Source organism: Lagenorhynchus albirostris, chromosome 20, assembly GCF_949774975.1.
Source record: "Lagenorhynchus albirostris chromosome 20, mLagAlb1.1, whole genome shotgun sequence".
NCBI lineage: Eukaryota > Metazoa > Chordata > Mammalia > Artiodactyla > Delphinidae > Lagenorhynchus > Lagenorhynchus albirostris.
Window position 1 is genome coordinate 55126544 of NC_083114.1, and position 27923 is coordinate 55154466.

The 27923-nt window shown below is 51.0% G+C and overlaps 1 protein-coding gene across 6 annotated transcripts in view; it reads left to right on the forward strand.

Moving 5' to 3' along the window:
- SLC39A11 (solute carrier family 39 member 11) overlaps nt 1-27923 on the forward strand; it is a 335263-nt gene that overhangs the window by 273394 nt on the left and 33946 nt on the right. The window contains exon 8 of one of the 6 annotated variants that reach the window (XM_060135236.1): nt 859-1305. The exons of 4 other annotated variants lie outside the window; for them this stretch is intronic. In XM_060135236.1, coding sequence (XP_059991219.1) covers nt 859-1093 — 235 coding nt within the window. In that variant the 3' untranslated portion in view covers nt 1094-1305. Of the gene's footprint in view, nt 1-858; nt 1306-27923 lie in introns of those variants that run through there. One more of the 6 variants, XM_060135239.1, reaches the window with a different exon arrangement.

Consider the following 27923-nt stretch of genomic DNA (forward strand, 5'->3'; position numbering starts at 1 on the left):
TACTGTCTTTTAATCTATGTTGAAAATCCAGTTTCTCTAAACCAGGATATCTTTTTTATTATTTTCTTTTGTGTTTTTCTTCCCTGTCATCTTTCCGTGTACACAGAAGCCATCTCGCGGGGGAGGGGAGCAGGGGAGAGAGGAAGTTACAGCCTCGGGAGGGATCTTGATTCCTGATTCCTGAATTACTAGTTTTATCCAAAAAAGAGAGCAATTTAGCTTGGGAAAGAATCTGATCCTGGAAGAGACGAAACTCCATTTAATTGATTAATTTTTTTCCCGCTGCTGTGTGGAAATGGGGGCTATAGGACAGGGTAATATCAGGGTGTAAGTCTTGACACGGATACCCATGAAATATGCTCATTTGCCCAAAACGGGGTTTGCGGTGTGAGCTGAGAGAAGTCAAGGAACACAGGCGACTCCAGACCCTTGTCCTCTGCTCCCATGGCCGCGAAGAAAGCAGGTGCTCACACGTGGGGAGGGGGCAGAGCTCACACGTGGGGAGGGGGTAGAGCTCCCCCTGCCGGCAGCTGCGCACGCGCGCACGCGGGGAGCCCTGAGGACCCAGTCAGGGAGGCCCCGGGGATGCCCTGGGGGGATGGGGGTGGGGAAGGGGACCGGGACCCGCGCTCCCCAGGCCCCGTGATGTGGCGCAGCCGCGTTCCCAGAGGGCAGGGGCGGCAGCCGGAAGCGGTAGGCGCGAAGCACCCTCTCCCAGCTCTGAGCTGGGGCGCCCGTGGGACTCGGGGCTGTTGGCTAGGGCTGCAGGATTGGACGTGGCCCTCTGGGGAATGAGGCGGCAGAGCAGTGCCTGTGTGAGGGCAGCTCGCGACTCCGACCTTGTCACCATCCATCCAGCCCCACCCCATTTGGACTCCGGGCAGAAGGCCAGCTGCCCACGGGGTGGCTCCCAGGCTGCCGCCTCTTTCCCCATCCCCGCCGTTCATGCAGGGTGGATGCTGCAGCAGGAATGGAGCCTCGTACCTGGCTCCGAATGGCACCGTTGAGCCCGGAGCCCTGGAATGCAGGCGCATGTCACCCAGCGGTGAGCAAACTCAGAGTCAACCCCAGCGGCTTCCAGACGGGACGGTAAAGAGCTGAGCACCGCATCCTACCTGGGAGCGACTTAATCCCCGCCTCCTGCATCCTCCCCTTCTATCCACCTGCTTCTCCCAGGGCACAGCCACAGAGCTGTGCAGCCGTCACCGCTCTCTGCTTCCGGAACATTCTCGTCACTCCCAAAAGAAACCCCATAGCCATGAGCAGTCAGTCCCCTCCCTCCCTCCTCGTAGGCCCTGGCAACCACGAACGAGTCTACTGTCTGTCTCTATTGATTTGCCTGTTCAGCACATTTCATGTAAATGGAATCAAACCATGCGTGGTCTTTTATGTCTGGCTTCTTCCACTTAGCATAACGTTTTCCGGGTTCAACCGTGTTGTTACTCCTTTTCATGGCTGAAGAATATTCTGTCGTATGGCCGTACCACATTAGTTGACGGAGGTTTGGGTTGTTTCAGCATTTTGGCTATTACAAATAGTGTTGCGGTGAATACTGGCATACAGGTTTTTGTGTGGACATAGGTTTGCATTTCTCTTGGGTACGTACCAAGCAGTGGAACTCTAAATTTAACTCTCTGAGGAAGGGAGTTTAACAAATGACCTTCTATGCCAAAACAAAAGGATCCAGATTGGCCCAAGAGTTTATTTTAACCTTGAAAGTTCCATTCGCCAAACATCATCATAGCAGGAGCCCTTCCCAGGCCGATCCCCTTCCTCTCGGGCCTTAAACCACAGGAATGCCGAGTGTTACAACCATAGGTGGTCTCTGCCGTGTCCTTGCTGTGTGCTCCCTTCTGTGCTGTCCTCGCCCTTCGTTCTCTTGTTGGCTTTTCCATGAGAAGACTCATGGGGGAAGGACCCGTGAGTTGCCCCATTTTACAGACAAGAAAGTTGAGTCACCGAGAGGTGCTCTGTCCACAGCCTCAGAGCCGGTAAGGCGAAGCGCCAGGTATGTTCCTAGGTCTCTGGCTGAGGACCTAGCCCTTTCCTGGAGCATCTGGTGGCCTGTGAGGTGCTTTCGCCACCATGAGAGGCTGAGGGACAGAGCCCGCGGGGAGTGGGCAGGCAGGTCTCGCTTCCCGCTGAGCTTCCTTTGCTGCAGACCCTTTTGAGTAGGTGTGTGGTTGGGGGTCGGGGGGGAGTATGGAGCAGGCTGGATCCCGGAGCTAGGCAGCCTGGCTGCAACCCCGGCTCCGCCACTTACCGGCTGTGCGACTTTGATGCGTTGCTTCCCCCCCCCCCCCCCCCCCCGTTCCTCTGTTTCCTAATCTGCAAAATAAGAATAATAATCGTTTCTACCTCAACGGGTCGTTCTGAGAATTAACTGAGTTTATACGCGCAAAGCCCCGGCACAGGGCCGGCATGTAGGAAGGCTGTATACGACGCGGCTGTGATGTTTGCTTCCCAGCCTGCCTGTTTCAGACACTACACTCCAGAGAGATGCCCAGCCCACCCCTGTCCCAGCCCGGGCTCCAGGACAAGAGCTCCCTGTCCCCCCTCACCTCCCCCCGCCCCCCAAAAGAGAACGAGTTCAGAAGCGGCTTCCACAGTCTGTGTGGACCCAGCACGCAGGCCAGAGGTCCGGGTCCAGGCCTCCGTGGTCTCTAGGTGTTGCGTCTGCTCTCCCGTGTCGTGGGCTGCATGCCCGACACTAGACCTTAGTACCCTCCCCTCTGTCCCCGCCCCCCCGCCTTGGCCCTCCCAGGCTGACTTTGCTGTCCTGTCTCAGCACGAGGTTGGCGTGCTGGGTGTCTCTTGCTCTGGGCTTGCTCAGTGAATGTAGCTATTTGTCCATCCCGCACCCTCACCTGGAGCCTCTTCTCTACCCTGCAGGGGACCCAGGACCGGGCTGGGAGTGGGCTGCTCTGCACCCGGCCTCAACGGCCCGCCTGAATTCTGCAGATGGTTTTCTAGTGGGCAGCCCCCTCCAGACAGCACGAGCTGCTGCTTCCCTCTTGCCCCGCCCCCCACGCCCAGTTCCCTGGACTCACTCTCAGGCCCCGCCGTGTCACCACACAAGTTACACGCCCAGAACAAGGAGGGAGGCCCTGAGTGCCCTCCTGTGTCTGCCCAGAGGCAGCCCCTCTCCATCTGCAGCACAAGGAGCCGTTTATGCCGGGCCCCCTCCCCCTCCACAGCCCCCGGCCACCTCCACCCAAGTCCCTGGCGACAGGGTTGGCCGTCTTGGCACGGGGGACCGATCTCTACACAACGTGCACTCTGTTTAGCGTGAAGCAGGCTTCAGGGCAGGCTCGGACCCCACAAGGCTCTTTGAGAACAGCAGCGTCGTTTCTCTGTGGCTTTCCCAGGCGCTGGAGGTGACACGGTCTTTTCCCTCCTCTAGTCCCATCGCTGCCCGGTCCACCCTCCTGGACAGCTTGTTACAAGCGGCGAGAGGCCGAGAGCAACTGTGCTTTACAGAGCCGTGGGCAGCGTTCAGCTGGGCTGCTGGTGTTGACTGCGCTGGCTTTTGCCGGGCCAGCCAAGAGAGGCAGCTTGGGCGCATTGGTGGGTTCACCACGGGGCACTAGTGGCTGCCTTTAGGGGCTGTTTACATGCACTGCTCAGTCTTTACTGCCATCCCAGTAAAGAGGGGAGGACACAGAGCCCGGGAACTTTCCCTGAGGTCATGCTTACGGCAGGTGGCATGTTTTGGGAAGCCTGTGAATTAACACCTCTGCCCCTGCTGGCTCTCTCACCCCACCCTTGCCTCTGGCAATCATGGGACAGTCACGAAAGCTAACGTTTACTGAGTGCTTTCCACGTGCAGATCCTGTGCTCCTTGACTCCTGGGGAATTCACTAATCCTTAAAGCCCCCTGTGAGGGAGAAATCACTGTGCCCATTTTACAGATGCAGGATGTGCCCAAAGGCACAAGGGAGTGAGGGCAGGGGCAGGATTTGAGCCCAGGCAGCCTGGCCCTGCAGCCTGTGCCCTTAACCCTGACATCCTCCTGCCTCCTGTGACCACAGAGGCTTGAAAACTGCCCCCCAAAGTGGTGTGGGAAAGGAGGTCAGCGCCGTTGTAAAAAGTGTGTAATTTCCCAAGCGTCGGCTCTAGGAGTTCTGATTCCACTGTCCAGTGTGGCTTTAAAATCGTGTCTCATTGGACGAGTTGGGAAACAGCAGCAGATGTGAAATCTCTTCAGGGAGGGGCAGGTTTCCAGCCGGCCTCACTGGCAGCAAACATACATGTTCAAGGTCGTGTGGCACATCAGTCCTGGCATTTGTTGCCGCACTTGGGAACCGTCACCCTTGCCAGGTGCCTCCAGGCAGCAAGGGCTAAGGGGAGAGGGAGAGAGCAGAGAGCAGTGCAAAGAGATGGCACCAGGATGCCCCGGGCGGCTGCTAGGTCAGGACCAGCTTCCAGCCTCACCTCCTGGAAAGTGGACGGACAGGTGGGCTGGGTCACTGGGAGGCTAGAGCTCCCCAGCAAGAGTTACCTGCCTACAGGCTCCAGGACAAGGGGAGGTGGGGGGGGCGGGTTTTTAGAACGACAGTGTTGTAGTAGAATGGCATCCCCCAGAAAAGAATGTTGAGTCCTAACCCCCAGTACCGGGAATGTAACCTTAGTTAGCAGGAGGGTCTTTGCAGATGCAGAGAGTTAAGATCAGGTCGCAGTGGATTAGGGTGGACCCTAAATCCCATACGACTGGTGTTCTTATTCAACAAGGAGAAAAGTCACACACAGAGGAGGACGCTGGGTGACAACGCAGAGACACCCCGAGGGGAGACGGCCATGTGGTGATGGAACCAGAGATCACAGTGACACAGCCAGGGGCCAAGAACTGCTACCAGCCGCCACCCGAAGCTGGAAGAGCTAAGGAAGGATCCTTCCCTAGAGATTTCAGAGGGAGCGTGGCCCTGCTGACACCTTGCTTTTGAGCATCTAGCCTCCAGGACCGTGAGAATAAACGTCTGTTGTCTTACGCCACCCAATCTGTGGTCCTTGGTTACAGTGGCCACAGGGAACCGGTAGACAGGGTCTCCCCAGTCTCCATCCACGTCTTCCGAGCCCCACTGGGCTTTCTTCACCTCCTCCCGCGGTGGACGGAAAGCTCTGAGCGTGACTCTTGAATCCATCCTCTTCTGTATCCGGATGCATTTTGTTTTCCCCACCCCTTCGCTGGTCTTCATTTCCTATTTCAAAAGGAGGCTCAGGTTTTGTTTTGTTTTGTTTCCTTAGGCCTCTGTTGGTTCAATTTGAACCCAACCGGGGGAAAGCAGTAGGTTTCTCCTTTCCCGAGAGGCCGCCTTCAGACGCCGGCCCGCGGGAGTCTGGGCTGTCCCCTGCACTGGAGCTATTAAGCTGTCATAAGAAAGAGGCCTTTGTCACGGGGAACACGGCCCTCGGCTCAGAAACAGAGACAGACTGTACCAGAAAACAACAGAAGAAAAGGTCCAACCACGACATTCTTTGGGACTTCAGTCATCGGCCTCTCACTTGTTCTTAAAAGACAAATTTCCTTTCTTTGGTGTAAGTCCGTCAGATAGGTCGTCGGGCTTTTAGTTCTGTCCAGAACCGAGGGCCGGGGGCCTCCACCCAGCTCCCTGTTTGCATGATGTCATGCCTGCCTGCCTGCCTTCAGGTAGGGGAGTCGGAGGTGGCCCTGGACCTGCACAGGGGGTGGGGTGAGGTTTTGCAGGAGACTGAGGGCCTGACTTAGCTTTCAGTGCAGGGAAGGGGGAGGCGATGAAAATTGTCACGGAGGCCATGTTACAAATGCGTGATGACCTTCTGACTTGGCATTGGCTCTGCCGGAGGCCTCGGAGAGCCTCATTTCATGCAGGAGAGAAACAGAAGGACAATGACTTGCCCAAGGCCACATCGTTCCGTAATGTCAGACCATTGCTGCCTGCTCAAGACCACTGGCCAAAATGTCCCTTGACCCAGCCTGGCACCTGGAACTGCTGCGGCCCGAGCCTTCTGTTTGGCACATTGACCTCAGCCCCCTCCGGGCCAGCTTTCGCCCTTGACCATCTCAGGGTGGGGTATGGGAGGGCAAATGAGCATTTTCAACAGGGTCCCCTGTGCTGGGTTGCATCCCCTGGCATGAGAACCACGGTTCTAGAAGGAAAGCGGAGAAGAAAGGCTTAGGAGACACGCCCCCCCACCGTTCCCACTGTCCCTTGCGAAGGGGGTTATGCTTCCCAAAGCCGCGGCTTTACTAAGTCAGGGGAGAGAGGCACCGCTTCAGAGGATGCATCCTCTTAAGGCCAGCATCTCACTGCAGGTGAATGACAACGAAACAAACTTTTTATTACAGGAGGGCAAACGACCACATAATTGGCAGGACCTCACGCAAAATGAAAATGCAGGCTCCCTTGTTCAAAAAGTAGGAAAAAAGCTATTTCCTTTGTTCTGTGATGTCTCTCTCAACCTGTCATGGTGTTTTGTTTCATTTTATTTTTAAAATTTGTAATTGTGGTAGACTATACATAGCATAAAATTAACCACTTTTAAGTGTATGATTGTGTCATTAAGCACGTTCCCATTATTGTGCAACCATCATATTCTTCATCTCCAGAACTCTTTTCATCTTTTTTTTTTTGTTTTGGCTGCGTTGGGTCTTCGTTGCTGCGTGCGGGCTTTCTCTAGTTGCGGCGAGTGGGGGCTACTCTTTGTTGCGGTGCGCGAGCTTCTCATCGCGGTGGCTCCTCTTGTTGTGGAGCACGGGCTCTAGGTGCATGGGCTTCAGTAGTTGTGGCACGTGGGCTCAGTAGTTGTGGCTCGAGGGCTCTAGAGTGCAGGCTCAGTAGTGGTGGTGCACGGGCTTAGTTGCTTCGCGACATGTGGGATCCTCCCGGACCAGGGCTTGAACCTGTGTCCCCTGCATTGGCAGGTGGATTCTTAACCACTGCACCACCAGGGAAGCCCGAAGAACTCTTCTCATCTTAAAAAATCAAAACTCTGTCCCCATAAACAACAATCCCCCATCCCCCTCCCCCAGCCCCAGGCAACCACCACTCTACTTTCTGTCCCTAGGAATTTGACTACTTATTCTATAGGGACCTCAGAAAGGGAATCATTTCATATTTGTCTTTTTATGACGGGCTTATTTCACTGAGCACAATGCCCTCAAGGTTCACCTGTGTTGTAGCATGTGTTAGAATTTCCTTCCTTTTGAAGGCTGAGTAATATTCCGTCGTATGTATGGACCACATTTTGTTTATCCATTCCTCTGTTGATGGACACTTGGGTTGCTTCCACCTCTTAGCTTAGCTGTTGTAAATAATGCTGCTGTGAACACGGTGCACAAATATCTCTTTGAGATCCTACTTTCAATTCTTTTGTGTGTGTGCCCAGAGGTGGAATTGCTGCATCACGTGGGAATTTGATTTTTAGATTCTTGAGGAACGTTGTCATGGTGCTTTTTATCTGCTATTTAAGGCAGGGGTGCTTTCTGGAGGAGTGCAGACCCTCATAGGCTCCCAGGGCCTGACTTGATCATGGCCAGGTACCTGGGGAGTGTGTGTCCGACCCTGACCTTCCTGGTGCCCAGGCCCCTGAGTGGCTGCCCCGGTCACTCAGCCCTGCATGAAGGAGAGCAGAAAGAAATTGGGGGAGAAAAAGTGAGAGTCAAGGAGCTGCGGTGATGCCAGGTGAGGTGATGTTGAATATGGACGTATAAAGGTCTGTGATTCCAGACTTTCCCATCAATTGTTGTTTGACCAAGTGAACCTCTCATGGTTGGCCTCCTGCATCCACATTCCCTCTTCAGCCAGGCAGGTGGGCAGCCCCGAGGACCCAGGTCTGAACCTGGGGCAGGGGCAGGAGGTGCACAGTTTGCGGGCTCCTGGTGGCCCCAGCTTCCGGCCAGGTTCAGGGAGCAGCCCCGTGATTACAAAGGGTTACTGTTCTCCGGGGTCTAAACACAGGCAGTGTTCAACCTCAAGCTTTCTTCTTTAGCCTCAGTTTCCTCATCTGTAAAATGGGGTTGCCTTGAGGAGTACACAGCCGAGAAGGTCAGTCTCTTCTGGGCAGCCGGCACTCGACCCTCAGGAGCTGTTAACACCCCCAGCAGCTGGGTTGAGGGTGCAGGTGGCTGTGGCTGCAGCAATGTGGAGACACCCCCCCCCCCCGCCCCACCAAGGGCTGGCTGGTAGCTGGGGGAGTGTGTCTCTCTTTTGACTCTAGGTCCTTACGGCATCTGCTTCTTGGTGATACACAAGCAGTTTATGTCACTAGAGATAACCATGACGTCATCACTGCGACCTGTGTGCCGTATAACATGTGGACATCTCGGTAACGCCACATGACGGTCCATAACCTGGGTCTTCTGCTGCCTTAATACACTCTGAGGGTTTACCCGAGTCCCCACCTAAAGACTAAAAAGGAACCTGGCATGACATGTTCCTCAGTGTGTACCAGACGATGCTTGAAAAATTAACATTTGTTATAACCATTATAAATATACCTAATAACATATTTTGGTAACAGCTTTATTGAGATATAATTCACATACTGTATAACTCACCCATTGTAAAGTACACAGATTAGTGTGGTTTTTAGTTTATTTACAGAGTTGGGCAGCCATCGCCACAGTCAATTTTAGAACATTTTTATCACCCTCAAAAGGAAAAAGGAACTCTGTACCCTTTAGCAGTTGCCTCTCCCCATGTCTTTTCGACCCTTAAGCCCCTAATCTACTTTCTATCTATAGATTCTCCTATTTTGGCCCCTTTCGCTGTAGATAGATAGATAGACAGATATTTAGGTATATATGGAACTTTATAACATGTGGTCCTCTGTAACTGGTGTCTTCCACTTAATATAATGTTTTTAAAGTTAATCTATGGGGGCTTCCCTGGTGGCGCAGTGGTTGAGAATCCACCTGCCAATGCAGGGGACACGGGTTCGATCCCTGGTCCGGGAAGATCCCACATGCCACGGAGCAACTGAGCCAGTGCGCCACAACTACTGAGCCTGTGCTCTAGAGCCCATGAGCCACAACTACTGAGCCCGCATGCTGCAACTACTGAAGCCCGCGTGCCTAGAGCCCATGCTCCACAATGAGAGAAGCTACTGCAATGAGAAGCCCGCACACTGCAATGAAGAGTAGCCTCCGCTCGCCACAACTAGAGAAAGCCCACGCGCAGCAACAAAGATACAACACAACCAAAAATAAATTAAAAAATAAATAATAAAAAAAATAAAGTTAATCTATGTAATTATATATGTATCAGTACTTTACTCCTTTTTATGGCCAAATAATATTCCATTGATAAGCAAAATATACCACATTTTGTTTATCCATTTATCAGTTCATGGACATTTTTGGCTATTGTGAAAAATGTTTCAGTGAACATTTGTGTACAGGCTTTTATGTGGACGTTATTTTCAATTCTCTTGGGTGTATACGTAGGAGTGGAATTGCTGGGTCATATGGTAAATGTGTGTTTAACCATTTGAGGAACTGCTGAACTGTTTTCCAGAGTAGTTGCACAGTTTTTACATTCCCACCGGCAGTGAATGAGGATTCTGACTTTTCACATTCTCATCAACTCTTGTTATTATCTGACTTGATTATAGCTATCCTAGCAGGTGTTAAGTGGTGTGGCATTGTGGTTTTGATATAAGTTTCACTGATGGCTAATGATGTTCAGCTTATTTTCAAGCGTTTGTTGGCCATTTATATATCTTCTTTAGAGAAATGTCTGTTGAAGTCCTTTGCCTGATTTTTAAGTTGGATTATGTGACTTTATTTTTGAGTGGTAAGAATTCTTTATATATCTGATTTTACAAGTCCTTTATCAGACATACGAATTGAGAATTTGTTCTCCCATTCCGTGGATTGTTTTTTCACTTTCTTGACGGTGTCCTTTGAAATACAAATTTTAAAAATTTTAATGAAGTACAATTTATCTCTTTTCTTTTGTTGTTTGTGATTTTGGTATCATATCTAAGAAACCATTGCTTGATCCAGGGTTGCAAAGATTCCCTCCTGTTTTCTTCTAAGAGTTTCATAGTTTTGGCAGTTTTGTTTAAATATTTAATTCATTAGAATTAACTTTTGTATATGGTGTGAGACGGGGTCCAACTTCATTCCTCTGCATGTAGATATCCAATTGTCCAGCACCATTTATTGAAAACAGTCTTCTTTCCCTTATGAATTGACCTGGCATCCTTGTTAAAAATCAATTGGCTGTAAATGGGAGGGTTTTTTTCCTGAACTCTCAACTCTATTCCATTGGTCTATATTTCTATCCTTATGCTAGTACCACACAATCTTGAGTATGTAACTTTGTAATAAATATTTAATAATTCAGGAAGTGTTAATCCTCCAACTCTGTCCTTCACTGTCAAAATTATATTAGCAATTCTGGGTCCCTTATGTTTCCATATGAATTTTAAGATCGACCCATCAATTTCTGCCAAAAAGCTGAGATTTTGATAGACTTTGCATTAAATCTGAAGATCAATTTGGGGCATGTTGTGCCCCAAATTTTAATTTTAAGTCATTTCAATATTAAGTCACTCAATCCATGAATATTGGATGTCTTTTCATTTGTTTTGGTCTTTTCTTTCAGTAATGTTTTATAGTTTTCAGTGTACAAGTTTTTCACCTCCATGGTTAAATTTATTCCTAAGCATTCTTATCGATGCTATTATAAATGTAATTGTCTTCTTAATTTCATTTTCAGATTGCTTTTTGTTAGTGGATAGAAACACAGTGGGTTGGAGGGGTATATTTATCTTGTGTCCTGAAGCCTTGCAGAACTCATTTATAGCTCTTATAATTTTTTGTGTGTGTGGATTGCTTTGGATTTTCTATGTATAAGCTCATGTTATCTTTAAATAGAGGTAGTTTTACTTCTTCCTTTCCAGCCTAGATACCTCAATTTTTTTTTTTAATCTAATTTCTGGCCAGAACCTCCAGTATAATGTTGAACAGAAGCGGTAAGAGTGGACATCCTTGTCTTACTCATGTTCTTAAGAAGAAAGGTTTCAGTCTGTCACCATTAAGTATGATGCATGATGTTAGCTGTGGGTTGTTCATAACTACTCTATGTCAGGTCAAGAAAGGTCCCTTCCATTCCTAGCTTGTTGAGGGTTTTTATCATGAAATGGTGTTGGATTTTGTCAAGTGCTTTTTCTGCATCTATTGAGATAATTATTTGGCTTTCATTTTTAAAATCCTGTTGATGTGGAATATTGCATTGATTTTCAGATGTTAAACCAACCTTGCATTCCAGGGATAAATCTCCCTTGGTTATGATGTATAGCTTCTTTTTATACATTGCAATATTTGATTTGGTTGAGGAATTTTGCGTCTATATTCATAGGAAATATTGCTCTCTAGTTTTATCTTCTAGTGTTGTCTTTGTCTGGTTTTAGCATCAGGGTAATGCTTGGAGTCCAATTAGATGTAAGGGATGAGAATGATTAGAAAACCTCCTCATGTTTTGAGATTTGTACAGCTAGATGTTAGTGCCTCTCACACAGATTGGGATTCCAAGGGAGATGCTGACCTAGCGATTGCTAATCAGTACTAGGGACAGTATGGCTCATGACCCATACCTTCCCTGGGCTAGTTGGTTGGCCTGTCACTTACCCTCCAAGCTCTCCCATCTACATTCTGGTCAAAGAATGCAGGAGTAGTTCCTGCTGTACACGACGCGTGTACAATATCGAAGTGAGACGCGTTGTCAGAACCCTCCCCTGTGCTTGGCTCCCACCTTGATACTCAGTTTCTGACCTGGGTTTTAGGTTCTGGCTGTGAATTCCTTCAGCCCGGATTCTGACCCTGTTGCCTACCTGGTCTGTGGATGCAGAAGTCCTCATCCTTTACCTGGTCTGTGGATGCAGAAGTCCTCATCCTTCATGCACTCCATGGGCGCTGAGCCTCACTGCCCCAGGCTCAGAGAGCGTGTTCTGTGTGCCTGAACCTGCTGCTTCTCCTCTACCTTTACCTTCACACGGACTCTTTAAACTGTCTTGTCTGCATGAATTTGGAGCTGCTAGCCTGTTCCTCCTCATTGGTACTGCCTTCTCCCATTTCTCCTTATCGATGGGATCTTGACTTTTGTTTCCCCACCTGGGGTTAACTCTTCTTACACGCTGTCCTGATACCCACTGACCTCACCTCTCCGCCTTACTCCTACAATGTCTAGTCTGTCCGTATTGTCAGTCCTGGCCTTCCCTGGCCTGTCCCATCCTGCTGCTGATCATATCTCAACTGTGACCCATGGCATTGACTTTCAAGGTAAAAATTCAATTTGTTTCCCTCTGTGGTTTAGTTTAATGCACGAAAGCATATCCTTTGACCAAGGGTCTTTATAGATGGAGTGACAGGGAAGTGCTACAGCTTTCCAGGGGAGGATTACCTGTAAGCTATCTGGAAGGTTCCTCATATCACCCGGCAAAGCACTGGAAACCTTTCAAAGCAGACCAGAAACTCAAACCTCAGAATCACAAGCACTGCTTTCTGGTAGGGCCATATCCAAGATTTTAGCTGGTTCTAATAATACATCAAATGTTCTTTCCCTGTTACCTTTTAGATGACTTTCTATTTAAAAAATGAGAAGCGGAAAAGATTAAAGATAGATAGATTAAAATGAGACAGAGGGCAAGTAATAGGTGTGTTTGGTGGAATAGATCCCTCTGAGGTGTCCACGTGTTCCCAAAGGGGCAACCAGATCAATTAGAATAGGAACAACAATCGAAGCTGTAATGACAAATTTTAGGGACCTGGAGGGGGGAAAAAAGTCTGAGGATGCAGTGGAAGAGAACTTACCACATTTCAGGTCAATTTAATGAAAAGAAACACAATTAGACATATCCCGGGAAAGTTTTTGAATTACAAAGGTAAATAAAATGTCACAAAACTGTCCAGGTAGGACAAGCAGGTTCCTTATAAAGGGATTAAATTCAGATTGATCAGAAACTAGCTCTAGTGAAAAGGGACATTCATTGAAAGGCTACAGGAGATTAGGAGCAAGAAAACCAGCAGCCTAGTGAACAACTGAAGTAAGGTCTAGAAAATCTCATACGCTCACATGCACATACTTACGTACATTCTTTGCATCTAATGCACGGCTCAATAAGGCAGTCAGTCAGTCCATAATATCTTTGCCCAACAACCACTGTCCATTGAGTATACCTCTCTCTGTTAAATTTTAATTAACTGAGAAGGGGAAGATATTTGGTTCATCTCATCTTTGTTCAGGGAGGGACCCTCAAACAACAGGTCCAGGACCAGCCTCTATTCACCTTGGGCTAGGTATCCACTCCTGGTCCAATGTGTGGGCACTCCCAACAAAAAAGAGCTTAGCTCTTTCCTGGTCAAGCAAATGAATTGAAGAAGAAAAAGGATGAATATCTGAGCCTGGGTTTCTTAGAAACCAGAGCCTAAGGCAAAGATGACATTCTACAATTTATTAGGAGGTACACTCCCAGAGGAGCAAGAGTGAGGGGGAAAAGAAGTGAATGGCACAGGAAAGGCAAAACGGAGATCGAAGGCATATCATTGAGATGGTTGTAGCTTCTCAAAAAAGTAATTCTCTCTTCTCAGTCCTGGGTCGTGAAGAACATCTTCAGAGAGAGTGAATGGGACTGCTGAGTCTCAGAACTGTGTGTTGGAAGGTGCAAAAGGGGGTGGTAGGAGAAAGGATAAGCCATTGATCTCATGATTCCTTCATCTCCTGCTTGTTTGGTCCAAGTCCACCTTCCTCGTGCTTCTGAATTGTATTACCTATCCCCTCCCCCCCCTCCCCCAGGGCTGCTATGGCTTTAGTCAGGGGGATGTGGGTGCTTCAGCTGCTGTGGGCCCAGGCATCATGGACGAGACACTGAGCCACTCCTCCCTGAGACCATCCCCAGTGTTAGGAGATGAGGCGACAGACTGCAGCTGAGACTTTAGGAATGGCATGGTGGATTATTCACGGTTCTCCAGAGAAACAGAACCCAGTAGGATGTGTGTATATATATATATAGAGAAAGAGATTTATTATACGGAATTATCTCATGCACTTAAGGAGGCTGGCAAGTTGAAATTTGCCCCTATGGGCTGGTGGACTTGCGACTCAGAAGAGCCAGTGGGGTGCAGTTCTAGTCCAGAGGCAGTCTGATGGAGATTTTTTTTCTTATTCTGGGAAGGGTCAGTCTTTTTCTTCTAATCAGTCTTCCAACTGATGAGATGAGGCCCACCCACGTCGTGGAGAGCAATCTGCTTTAACTAATCTTGGAAACTCCCTGGCAGTCCAGTGGCTAGGACTCGGCGGTGTCACCGCCAGGGCCTGGGTTCAATCCCTGGTCAGGGAACTGAGATCCCACAAAGCGCACAACGCAGCCAAAAGAAAAGATATTAATCTCATGTAAAAACAGTCCTACGAAAACGCCTGGAGCGATGTTTGACCGAACATCATGCGTGGCACCCCGCGGACTAGTCAAGCTGGTACGTACAATGAGCCATCACACACGGGAATCTCTGGGGCTGCTTAAGGAATTCTCTGCCAAAGTCCAGAATTCAGGCAGGAACACAGGGAAACGGGATGGAGCAGACTGGTGTACTGGATTTGGCAAGCAAACTGATCACCATGTCTGGTGCAAGATTATGACTGTGTAGTTCTTTACCGTTCTTCGGAGATTATCACTGATTATGCGTCTATCTTTAAGTTCTAGTGACTTGCCTCTTGCTGATAAAAAATTTTATCACTTAAACTGGTTATATTTTGAGGATAGTTTTTGGCCGTGCTTGAGAAGAATGGATTAAAAAGAGGTTTCAAGTCCAAACTGTGACTTTTTCTTGGAAACTCTAGTTCCACACCACAGAATTTGCCTTCCTGATCGTGTTCTCTTTGGTGGAGAGAAAACGAACCAAGACTTCAGGGCGATGTACCACCACAAGCTTATGTGCCCATGTGGGTGTGGGTGTGCTCAGGGGGATGGTTAGGGACTTGTGCTCCTTATAAATGAAAATGATGATGTCTTAAGAGTTGCTTGAAGTCATGCGAGTGTTTCTTCTGTCTTCCTCTTCCTGGAGGGCTTCCGTATGGATTTCTGGTCTACCCCACGGCATTACCCACCATGGTCCTGCCTACACAGACACCCATTCTCACTCAGGACAGGCCCACGTTGTTTTCATTGTAATCGACATAACAACATTGTTAATGATGTAGTTTACATTGTCTTTTTTTTTTTTTTTAAATTCGAAGGGAGACACTAAGTTTTTTTTCTTTTTTTTTTTTTTTACGGTATGCGGGCCTCTCACTGTTGTGGCCTCTCCCCCTGCGGAGCACAGGCTCCGGACGCGCAGGCTCAGCGGCCACGGCTCACGGGCCGAGCCGCTCCGCGGCATGTGGGATCCCCCCGGACTGGGGCACGAACCCATATCCCCTGCACCGGCAGGCGGACTCCCAACCACTGCGCCACCAGGGAAGCCCTACATTGTCTTTTTCATGCTGCCCCTTGGGAATCTGGTGAGGACTTTGCATGCACAGCACATCTCAGTTTGGATGTACTATATTTGCAATGCTCAGCAGCGGCTGCCACATTGGATAGCATAGCTCTCGGGCAGTGGTTCTAAACCTGGCTGCACATTGGAATCACCTGGGGGACATGAAAACACTGCTGTCTAGAGTCTCCCCTGCAGTGATTCCGAGTTAACGGGGCTGGGCTGCCCAGGCTGAGGATCCTTTCGGGTTATAAGAAGCACTGGTTCACGGGGCACTCTTCTGGGAAAGTGTGTCCTTTCCCCCACTCAGACCAGACCTCTCTTCCCCTCCATCACCACGAGGCTTACAGTGTAAACAGAAATTAAGCAAGCTGTAACTTGGGTCGGGGGTAGAAGAAAAACAGAAACAGGATGGTATTAAATTCTGTCTGGCAGGCAGGAGTGAACAAGCTGAATTCAGTTGTCTTCTCTGGGTCTGTTTACCAACAGACTCAGTAATTATTTGTTCTGCCCCTGCCCTTGAAGCTTGCAATGTGTTTCTTGCTCTCTGAGAATTGAGAATCATTTAGGAACATTGCAGATTTGGCAAGATTTCCCAGCTTCCCCTCATCCCCGCCCCTGTTCCATCGGGAGCTTCCAGTGGGAATGAAAGCATTCCATGGGGAACACTGATTGCTGGAGAGAACAGCAGGAATATATGTGACGGGAAACCAGGGATACTGTGACTTCTACAGAACCCATTTTTCTCTGCCCTAGACAAGTGAACTCTCCTCCACAAATAGAAACCAGTCCAGACAGACCACAGAGACTCAGGTTTCTAAATGCATCCAGAAAAGATTGTTTCAGGGAAGTGGACAAATGAGGCATGAGTAATTCAATCAGCCGGAAAACAAACACGATGGGACCCCACGTCTGAAACCCAGGGTGCCGGCAGGCAGCTGTTTGCCAGTCCCAGCAGCTCACAAACCCCGGGGGCCCCATCTACCAACTTGGTCCCTCACACTCAAATTGGACTTCCACAGATGGTGCAGAGCTGGGAGCCAGGAATAGAAAATTGCTGAGGGTTTCCTGGGGGCTGTGAAACCAGAGGAAAATATATGGAGAATAGAATCACTGGGAGCGGGTGACACTTGCTTGATCTTTACTCTGTTTGCATGTCTTCGATCCAGAATTCATAGAGAAGTAACTGGTCCAAGCGAAAGCTTTTTGCTATAGTGAGTGTGTTTGGGAAGATGCTTCTAGCCCAGCCTTTGCCACTGAGCTAGGTAGCCCTCCATCTGCTAGGGTGCCAGACCCTTTATGTTGACCTTCAGGTATAGGAGATGGGCCAATCCATGCACCCTTATCCATCCAGCCCTGGCTAGCTGGTGTCAAGGGTACCATGTGGCTATAGATGGGAGGGTTGATGAATAACTCACAGAGGAACCAAGTCCATGAATTAACTCATGACATTCACAGATAATCTCCTGCTCCTATCAAAATAGTTCATATAAAGCCAACCCCATTTCTTTCCCATGCTCTCCTACCATTCCATTCTCCTTTTAGGCAGAGGTATGGGGAGAGAGGGCAGGATCTCAGTGACTAACCTTTTCCTCACTCTGTTGCCAACCAGTATAGTGTCCTTCTGCAACTGTTTTAATAAGATATTTTTAGTTTTCATTTACATCATTTGTAAGAAACGGAAGCATAATGCATACTGTCTTAAGCTGAAAAGAGAATTTACTGGCTCACCGACATGAAGACTTCAGGGATTTGACTTCAGGAACCGTTTGATCCAGGGCCACAGATTGTAACATCAGGCCTCTGCTCATTTTCCTCTCCCTCAGCTCTGTCTTCTTCAGTGTTGGCTTGATTCTCAGGTTCTACCTGGTGGCAAGATGGCTTCCTGCTGACGTCTCCAGTCCTGTGTCCTCCCAGGTTCAGGTCCGACAGAGACAGTTCGTCTCCCCTCAGTAGCTCTCTTGGGGTCTGATTAGACCAACTTATATCACGTGCTCCCCCTTGAACCAATTACTGGGACTGGAAGGATGTAACTAAAACCGTTGACGGAGGAGCATCTCAGTTTGCTTTCTGGGGCTCGGCATGGAGCCTCCGCTGAGCCCCGTGGACTGAGAATGGGAGGGTGGGGGTCCCCCGAGAGAACTTCCTGGTCACTCTGAGGTATGAGAGGGGGCCTTCACACTCTTGGTCCTTCTTGGATGTAACACACACACAGAGATGGTGCTTTGGCTCTTTTAGCTGATAGCATCATTGCACGCATAGAGGCAACCATCAGATTCAGGGCCTTGCAGGACCCACTGGAGATCATATTGAAGGACAGTACTTGGTAAACTGCCCAGCACTTTGCAAACTCAAAGTTTGCAAAACACTTCTTTTTACTGTTATTTCTTAGGACCTGTGAATTTAGCTGTCTCCTTTACTTCTGTAGTCTAAAGAACTGGGGAATTATTCTCCAGAGGCGTAGCTTAGCACAGCGTTACAAACATGAACTCTGAAACCAGCCTTCCTGGGCCCAAGTCTGGGCTCTGCCATTGATGAGCTGCGTGGCCTTGAATAAGTTACTCGACATCTCTGTGCCGTGGTTTCGTCATCTGTAAACTGGGGGTGATAAGACTATCTCCCTCGTGTCAACGTCAATACGCATCAGTTGCTCAGAACAGCATCACGCATGTAGCGTATACTTCATAGTAAAAATAATAGCTTTAGGGCTTCCCTGGTGGTGCAGTGGTTGAGAGTCCGCCTGCCGATGCAGGGGACACGGGTTCGTGCCCCGGTCCGGAAAGATCCCACATGCCGCGGAGCGGCTGGGCCCGTGAGCCATGGCCGCTGAGCCTGCGCATCCGGAGCCTGTGCTCCGCAACGGGAGAGGCCGCAACAGTGAGAGGCCCGCGTACCGCCAAAAAAAAAAAATAATAATAATAATAATAATAGCTTTAGGGATCATCAAACCAACAAATTAATTTCTAAGTCTCTCCCAAAGAGACGCTGAGGTGGAAGGTAGCTAAACTTCTCCTACATTTATTCAAGGTCTTGGTCCCTAAAAACCTTGAGTCCATCTTGGTTTGAAAAGGGATGTTCCCACTTTCTGAAAAGGATTTAAAGACTGGATCTGCCTGCTCCTCAGTTTGGCCTTAGAAGAACTACTTCAGCGCATCAGAACAGTGGTTCGGAACAAGAAAATCTTACTGTGTGTGCTTCACACGCCCGGTGTCGAGACAAAGAATGTGGGTGACACGCTTGGAGCCCCGTGGGGCAGAGACAGCCCGAGGGTCTCACCCGTGGGCGGGGCCCCTGCCGTTGTTTCCTTCACCCGGGCTGGAAGATACCCCTTTAAAGGCGTTCCTTTGCCAGCTTGTGTTCCTACTGTCATAGTTCTGCCCCCTCTTTCCCCCGCAGAGCTGCTGTAATTAAAAGGCCATCAGCTCTGCACCTCATGACTTGGCCGTAGAGTTTCTGCAGGTTGGAACTTGAGTCTAGAGGGATTGATTTTGATACACAGGGTTTACGTTGTCATCTGTCTCCATGCCGAAGCGCAGACACAACAGGAACATCGGTCCCACGGGCGGGACTTTTTACTGCCTTATGGTTTGGAAAGGGTCCCCTCCTGATGGAAAGCCCCTAACATTTCAGGAAAAGCCTACGAAATGAACCTGAGTGGGAGGAAGAGGCAGAAGAACAAAGAGAAGGCGGTCCACAGCTCTGGGGCCTGGTGACGGAGCTCAAGAGATCAAGTTGCCCATTTCAGTCTTCTTTGTTCACCCCAGACCCTCAAACCCACAAGGACAGCTGGAATCCATTCTTAAAATTCCTTGGAAAAAAGAATTCACATCCTCTCCCAGGCATCCTTCCTGCTTTTGTGCAAAAGCGATTGCCAGAACCCGGCATCATTGAGATTTCAGACGGATTGTCCTTGTCACGGGGGCTGTCCTGTCCCTTGTAAGATGTTTAGCAGCATCCCTGGCCTCTACCCACTGCGTGCCGGTGGGACCCCTCCCCACAACTGTGACGACCCAAGATGTCTCCAGGCATTGCCCGGTGTCTCCTGGGTGGGGAAGGGGAGGCGAGAGGGCAAATCGCCACACTTGAGAACCACTGCCATAGACAGTCTTGTAACATCTTACGGGAAAACCTGAACGAACTTTTTTGGCCAACCCAATACGTCCTTCAAATCTTTGAAAGCTTACTATGTACCAGGTGCTTCTTCAAGAAAAAGAAAACAGTAGGTCCCTAAACTCGGACTCAGAAGAACAGAGTTAAACCACTTGCAAATCAGTGGAAATGCGTAGGTCGTGGATTGGTGCATCTGGGGTAAACTGGTGATCCGTTCACACTGACAAATGTCTCTGTTCAGTAAACGGCGTTACTCGGCTGCTTCTGACAGGGCTCTCACTGGCCCCGAGCTCTTCCCACTTAGCTGCCCCTGAAGACCGTCCTGTACACCCTCCTCGGTGGGAAGGAACAGCTGCTCCCCGTAGAACCAATGTCAGAGGCTTGGCCGGCTTCCTCTTCGCCTCCCTCTCTCCAGGCGAAATTCCAGGTCTCGAACCTCCTGGGAGGCATTGTGGCTCAGGCTGCAATCGTGCCAGACATCTGGATGAGAACCGCAGGACGCGGCCAGCGCTGCCCAGATCTCCAAACTCTGCCCCCGGGGTGGACCGTTCAAGGGGCCGCCGCCGTGTCATAAAAGCCGTGCTTGACTCCGTGCTTTGGGCCGCAAGGTCTGCTGTGGGCGAGGGTGGGGACTCCCTCTCTCCCTCTTTTGGGCCCCCCGTCAGCTCACCTTGGACTTGTCGTATGTCTCTTCTGCTAGGGTCCGAGAACCCGAGGGCAGGGGCTATGCCATCCGAGCTCCTCCCTCCCTGGCAGCCCCCGGCCCCCACTTTTGTGGTAGCGTGTCCAGGAGATGCTTCGAAACGGGTAAATACCTCTAGATGTTTGACACCATGTCTAGAAACAGTCAAATGTCCCCCTGGCATTTTAGGTTCCCTTCAAACCGTCTGGTTCCTCAGCGGCGGCACTCACTCCCCAAAGATTCCATGGGAATGCCTTGAGGGTTCTGAATCTGAAAATCACCTCTCCGCCTGATGCGAAACCGTCCAGAAAATCCGAATCCAATTCCTCGTTTCAAACAAACTCATCAGAACAAGCACAGGTGCAACAATAGGAACTTTGCAAAAAAAAGAGAGAAGCAGACGCAAACCTTGCCCGTCTCCTGGCAAAGAAGCCAGTGACGTGATGGCGTCTCGGCCCCGAAGGAGCACAGGGACATGCTGACCTCAAAGCCAGGTTTTCACGTTCTTGACCTTCCTCTTCCAAAGAGCTCCCGTTTTTCCAGAAGCCCTGTCGTTCGTCTTCTGTCTGGCCCTGGCTGAGCTAGCGCAGGTGCGGCTGCAGAGCGGGCAGACTCCCCCTTGGGGGCGTCCCCTGGACTGATTTTTAGGCGTGGGACTCCATCTCAACCCAGATTCTGAAAACAGCCTCCTGAAGGATGAAGATACGCGGCAAACCCTAAAGCTGGCGATTCCAGGATTTCAGCTGCCCGCCCGCCGCCAATTAAGAGGAATCCCATGCGGCGCAGTTAACAGCACAGAAGGCTTTGTCCCCTGGTCCCTAGTTGACAACATTCACAGCACCGGCAGCTGTTGCCAGCCTCTGTCTCCTGGTCCCCGGAGACCTTTCAGAACGGGATAGACAGCGGTTTGTCCGGAGTGTTTACAGCAGGCCCCCAAGGCGACCAGTGGGTTGGAGCCTCTCTGGAAATACCTCTCAGGGACAACGGGGGTGGCTGTTATTAATGAATGACATTAATAAACAGGTCCCAGCGCACGTTGCGGGGACCTCCTAAAGGCCCTGTCCCTCCATTCTGCGCCCGGATTCCTAGGAATAACAGACTGGACAGATTCCCCAGCGGCCAGCCCCTCCCCCAATCCCCAGCAAAGTCTAGAATGATTTCAACCCCCCCTCCCCCCCCCCGACAAAGACCCACCCCCAGAGGGTCCCCTGGAGGAAGCCCAGCCAGAAGTTCACGCTGGAGGAATATTTGAACTTCGGGGATAATGTCAGCTCCCCGGGGCCAGGGACCCCGTCCTGTCCACACACTGTTTTCCCATCACCTCGGACAGTATGTGGCACAAACAAACATCTGTTGAATGATTGAATGAGAGGAGAGGGGGTTTCAAGCCATTGCCTTTCAGCAAAAAGTGCTTTTTTTACCCTTTTTCTTTTTCTTTTTACCACGGAACATTTTAAACAAACATACAGGGAGGAGAATACTTTAATAATAAATCCCCATGTGCCCGTCACCCAGCTTCAGTAATTATTCAGCCAGAATTGCCTCTTATATATGACTTTTGCTTTTATTATGGAAATTTGTAAACATACACAAAGGTAGGAGCCTGCTTTCATTAACCCCGCATGTGCGTCACCCAGCTTCAACAATTGTTAGCAGCAGCGGCCCAGCTTCACCGCCCTGAAAACAGCATGACCATTTTAGGGCCACCCTTTTGGAAAGGAACCAAATCAGTATATTTCTGAGCTGTTTAGAGAGAGACAAACCTAACGTCTTATAATTAATTATACCCAACTTCCTTACTGGAAAGAGATCCAGAAAATGGCTTTCTCTTCTCCCTTTGGACTGAGAGGCAGACCCCAAACGCCAGCCGGTGCCCAGGTAAATGCAGACACGGAGACATATATATATAAAAGCACCCCACCTCCAGCAGGTCATTATCTGTGTTGATCTTATCAGGGTAATACTAAACCAGGCCCACTTAGAACAAGGCGTTTAGTCTTTGCAGCCTGGGCTTCTGCTTCTAGTCACCAGTTCGGTTTATAAATCCACTGTCCCAGGCAGAAAACTATTTGAAAGGCAACATTGTTACCGGACAAGGCTGTAACTGTGATAACGGAGCTTGTGTGGCCCCTGTCTGGTAATAAATTGCTGGGCCCCAGGGTTGCGGCCAGGGGGCCCTGGCAGGGCACCGTGACCTGCATTTTCTCCTTTCTGAGCGCATCCCGACGGCCACGTAGAGATCAAATCAGACAGAAGAGTGTCTCTTGAGCCCCTGGGATCATGGAGTGGCGGGGTCTGCTCTCAGGGGTGTGGTCCCCGCCGGGGACACGTCCCCAGCCGTGCCTCAGTGTTTCGTAGAGGGACTGCTCAGCCGTGGTGATCCGATCTGGGGATTTGCCCTGCAGTACAGCGAGTTCATTGTTCTGGACACTTGGATTTGGGGCTTCTTTGAGCTGGTTTGGTGGCAGTGGGCACTGATGGAAACTAGGGGAAGTTGGGTGCGTGGCCCCCTGCTTCCAACCTAGCCGTGTTCTGGTCCTTATTGAGGGCAAACTGAAGAGAGATGCCTTCGTGTGGGAGTGGAAGTTTTTGCAGTCAAATGACATACACAAAAGTACTTTGCAAAACCGTAAAAGGCCGTGTAAAAGTTGATGTTATTAGCAGAAAGAAATAAGAATGCTACGTGCACGGTGTAGCAGAAGGCACTGGGCTCAGACAGACGTCACCTGGGGCCGGGGTCCCGAGTGCTGTGTACAAAAGGCAGACGCTGAAACGTTTCTCACGAGGCTGCTGTAGTAATAAGTTGATAATATATGTAAAACGTCTGGTGCAGAACCCATAGCAGGGCTCACAAAATGTGGGCAGTGATAATATACCACAAATATTATCTATAACGATATTTACGTATAATAAATATAGGTTCATGGAGGCGCTAAAAAGAGGGAGTAGGTCTCTATAGGTAAATTGGAAGGTTCCTGACGGCGCATGGCAGGAAATGAGAAGAAGATTTATGTGGAAATGAGAGTTAGGGGCACTGAGTGTTCCATCGAGGGATGTAAGGGTTTGGGGTTTTCTTTAAACTGAAGCATAGTTGATTTACAATATCGTGTCAGTTTCAGGTTTACAGCATGGTGATCCACTTACATATATTTTTTCAGATTCTTTTCCCTTACAGGTTATTACAAAATATTGAGTATAGTTCCCTGTGCCGTACAGTAGGTCCTTGTTGGTTATTTATATATAGTCGTGTGTATCTGTTAATCCCAGCCCCCTCATTTATCCTCCCCCAAGAGTATGGGTGTTTCATGTGAGGCGGTGGACGATCCCTGGAGGCTCTGGAATAAGACGGGGACGGTGAGGGGTCCACGCAGCCCAGGGGAAAGAGGAACAGGCTTTGGAGTCTGATCTCAGTTTGAACGTGCAAGTGTCCCTTAACCCCCCAGCCTCTGGTCTCCGATCTGTAGGATGAGAATTCGTACCTGCCACCTCACATCCTGCAGCTGTCCTGAGAGGCACCTTTGAAATGGTGACTATTACTGGCTGTGCTTTAGGAAGATGGCCTGCTGCTGGGGTGGAGGATGGGGGTAGATGAAAGGAAGAAGCTTGAGGCAGAGGCCGGCGTCAGGACCAGGTGAGGACCCAGGTGCAGACCTCAGCTCTGCCACTCCTTCCCACCCCTGAGACCTGGGCCGCAACGCCCCGCCTCCCCCTCTGCCCTCACCCTCATTTCTTCTCCATCCCACCAGCCAAACTGTTTGCCCTTTGCAAGCTGTAATTAGATATGCTTTTCTCCTTACTTAATTATTATTTGTCCCCTCGCAGACTCTGCCTCACACATGGGTCTGTTTCGCCCCACCTGGCACCCAGGTGTTACAGATGCTCCTCCCTCCGCATTAATCCCTGCGGCTGCCCTAACAAATTACCGCAAACCGAGAGGCTCAAAACAACAGAGATGGATCCTCTCACAGTTCTGGAGGCCGGAAGTCGAGAACGAGGGCAGGGCCACCCTCCCTCTGAAGCCTCCCGGGGAGAATCCTTCCTTGTCTTCTCCAGCTTCGGGGGGCTCCAGGGGACCCCTGGCTCTCAGCAGCCTAATTCCAGCTCAGCCTCCGTCTTCACACGGCCCTCCTTCCTGCCTTCTTTCTGGGTGTCTCCTCTGTTTGTCAGTTATACGGACACTTGCCGTTGGATTTAGGGCCCTTCCGGAAAAGCCCAGATGATCTCACCTCCAGAGCCTTGATTACATCCGCAAAGACCCCTTTTCCAAGTAAAGTCACGCTCACAGATTCCGGGACACACACGTCTCTTTCGGGGACCTGCTTTGTGCGAGGTCTCCTGGAGTAAAGACGTGTGCAGCAGGGGTAGCTTGCCGGGTGCCCACTGGGCCCAGGATGCAGCCAGCGGACCCCAGGCAGCATCCTGCTCCCATGGAGTTTGCCTTCTTCGAGTGGGCGGGGCTGATGGTGAGCTCGCACCATGGTGTGTCCAGAGGCGGACACACGCGCTGAGAAGAAAACTCAAGGAGGCAGGGAGGCCAAGCATGGCCGGGACTGGTGGTGGAGGTGGGTTCTCTGTGGACAGGAGCTCAGGGAAGCCTGCAGGAGGAGGGTGCGAAGGGGCCCGTTTCTGCCCTTCTTGCCATTCCTGACCTCTGACCTCTGTGTAGGCCATTCCCTAGATTGCCAAGGAGAAGCAAGGAATTCTGTACCAGACCAAGAAAAGGGGCAGATTTCTCTTAAAGAGAGGAGGAAACGAAGGAAGGACCCAGGGAAGGTCTGCGCTCAACCACGGGGAGGGCGGCCCTGCACACACCACACGCCAGGCTGTGGCTGAGAGAGAGGGACCCGCCCGCCCCAGGAGGAGAATTCGGAGTGGCTGCCCACCGGGGGCCCCCCACCTCCAGGCCACAGAGCAAGGATGGCAGAGTCTGTGTGCGGGCGGCCAGTGACGGTCGTCCGGCTGACCCCAGCCCCATGTCTCTTCTCAGGTGGCCCAGGGCTGGTTAAAGGGAAAACGCTATTTCAGATTGTAGTGGACAGACCCTCCTTCCTGCCACCTGATCTCAACCACTGGAGGTGACAGAAAGGACCAAGCAGCTCGGGGGTAGGGGACACCCCACCTCCCCTCACGGAGTACCAGCCGCGACCCCACAGCAAGTGGGTCCGGGGCGGCTCACCAGTTGGGGGGAGCCGAGCTCCAGCTGGTTCAGGGTCTGCAGCCCAACAGAACCTCTGCCCCTCGAGGCGTTCCCGAGCCACCTCCTTACGAGACCAGAGGCCCCCCAGTGCTGGGGGCTGCAGAGGGGGGGCGCCATGGAGGCTTCCTAGAGACAGCAGGGTGGCCAGCCCCTGAGGTAACGGGGACCGTGAACCCTGAGAGACATCAGGACACAGTTCCTTTGACGCCTGTGAAACAGGAGCCAGACTAGGAAGCCGCAAAGGATACCAGGGCTCCGGGAACGTCCCGGAGCTGCCTTCCTGCTCCTGCGGGGCTCTGTTTCCCCGAGGCAGTGGCCGCCAGTCGCGGCTGCAGGCGGGGGGCCCCACCTCCTCTCTCTCCTCACCCTCTTCTTCCCCCCAAACTCCCTGAGCACGGCAGGCAGACTGAGACCGTCCCCTCGAGCGTCAGGGCAGGAAGGAGGGCAGGGCAAGGTGACCATCTGCGTCTCGAAAGAGCCAGGCAGTGAACGTTGAGGCTTTGCACCGGCTGTGCTCGGCTCTGCCCGTGTGGCCCCCATGCGGCCGTAAGCAGTGGTACAAATGGGCGGGCTCTGGCCGGGCGCCAATAAAACTCTATTTACCGAAACGGGACAGGTTAGCCGCGGCCGGTGGCCGTCGTTTGTCGACCCCGATGTAGATGGTGTGGAGGGACGGTGTGACCAGTTCCGTGCTCTGGGAAGATGGCTGGGCAGCCGCGGTCGGCAGAGGTGGGCCGGGGGCCGGGGAGACTGAGGTCCCCTTTGCTCGGGGTCTCCGTTGGCTGGTGGACCCAGTGTTGCTGGGTATGAAGCGGTTTTCCCAAGGTAATGCGGTACCTGCCACCCTTCTGGAAAGCAGGACGCTTGCCACTCCGGAACCACCCAAGGAGCGGATAGTTTATTGATCTAATTTTTAAATCAAGTATTTTAGTAACGTTTACAAGCTCTCTCCAGGCCAGGACCCACCCGGCATGTAGGCAGGTTCTGGATCGAGCGCTCTTTTCGGGCTGCTCTGCAGTCTCCACGTCTGTTTTGATTAAAGACGGGAGGGAGCGAGGGAGGAGCTTCCCCAGGCCGTGGGCTTGCTGGACGGCCAGCTCCGGAGAAGGGGCCCTTTGAGAGCCTGTGAGCTCACACACCCTTTGGGGGCCCAGAGGACAATCGAAGAGGGGGTGGCTGGAGGATGTCCCTGACGGGGAGGCTTAGCCTAAATTGGTGGGGGGGTGAGGGGGGATTTGGATTCCGACATTAGTACTTCCCTTCTTTTCTTCCATTTTCTTTTTTTTTTTTAGAAGTGAAGTGACACCCCTTTGTTCATAAATTCATCAGAAGCAATCAATAGTTTCCAGTCTCTCTTTTTTTTAAATAAATTTACTTGTTTTATTTATTTATTTTTGGCCGCGTTGGGTCTTCATTGCTATGCGCGGGCTTTCTCTAGTTGCAGCAAGCGGGGGCTACTCTTCGTTGCTGTGCGCGGGCTTCTCACTGCGGTGGCTTCTCTTGTTGCGGAGCATGGGCTCCAGGCGCACGGGCTTCAGTAGCTGTGGCTCGCGGGCTCTAGAGCGCAGGCTCAGTAGTCATGGCGCACGGGCTTCATTGCTCCGCGGCATGTGGGATCTTCCTGGACCAGGGCTCGAACCCGTGTCCCCTGCATTGGCAGACGGACTCTCAACCACTGCGCCACCAGGGAAGCCCTTTTCTTACATTTTCGTCTGAGGGCTCTCGCGAATTGAAAATTGATCCAGACGTTTGGTTTCTCTGAAGGTTCTTGACATCTGATAAAACCAGCGGGATGCTGGCAGAATTGAACACTCCCGCCGTGCTGGGTGCACTCCAGTTGGGTGTCATGCTGTCGCTTATTGGCAGACAGGTCTCACGTGAGAAAGCGGACCCTGGCGAGGTCAGAGCCCCAGAGGAGAGGGAGAGAGCTGACAGAATGCTGCCGAGGAATGCCGCCGTGACCTTTCAGTGCCTTTCTCTCCGCTTCTCCCTCTCCCTCGGCCGCCAGCTCACCGGGGAGCACAGGGTCTCGTGGACATGGGGTGCGTATGTGTAGATGTTCCCCTCTCTCCTCACCCCACTCCACCTGACTGCCCTGGGATCTGAGCCGTCTTACACGCTCAGCACAAATAGACAGCCATGCAGTCGCGGTCGGCAGGGGGACGGATTGCTATTCCCTGGGTCGGGTCAAGGCTCCTGGGTTCAGGGGGAGAGGCCTGTCCCCTGTCTCCTGATTCCTCAACGCCAGACGTCACCCCGCCTACTTAGCCCACTTGACCAAACTCTGACAGTGACAAAGCCGGAAGAGAAATGTCTGGTCCGGAAATGCACATGTATGCAAAGGTCCATGAGGGTTTTAGAGACAACATTCAGGCATGAGAGGCACCTAGACCTGGACGTGACTCACGTGTGAGCCTAGTGCGATCACACGCTTTATTCATATAGTGTCCACTTGTGAATAATTCTCCAAGATGCCGTGG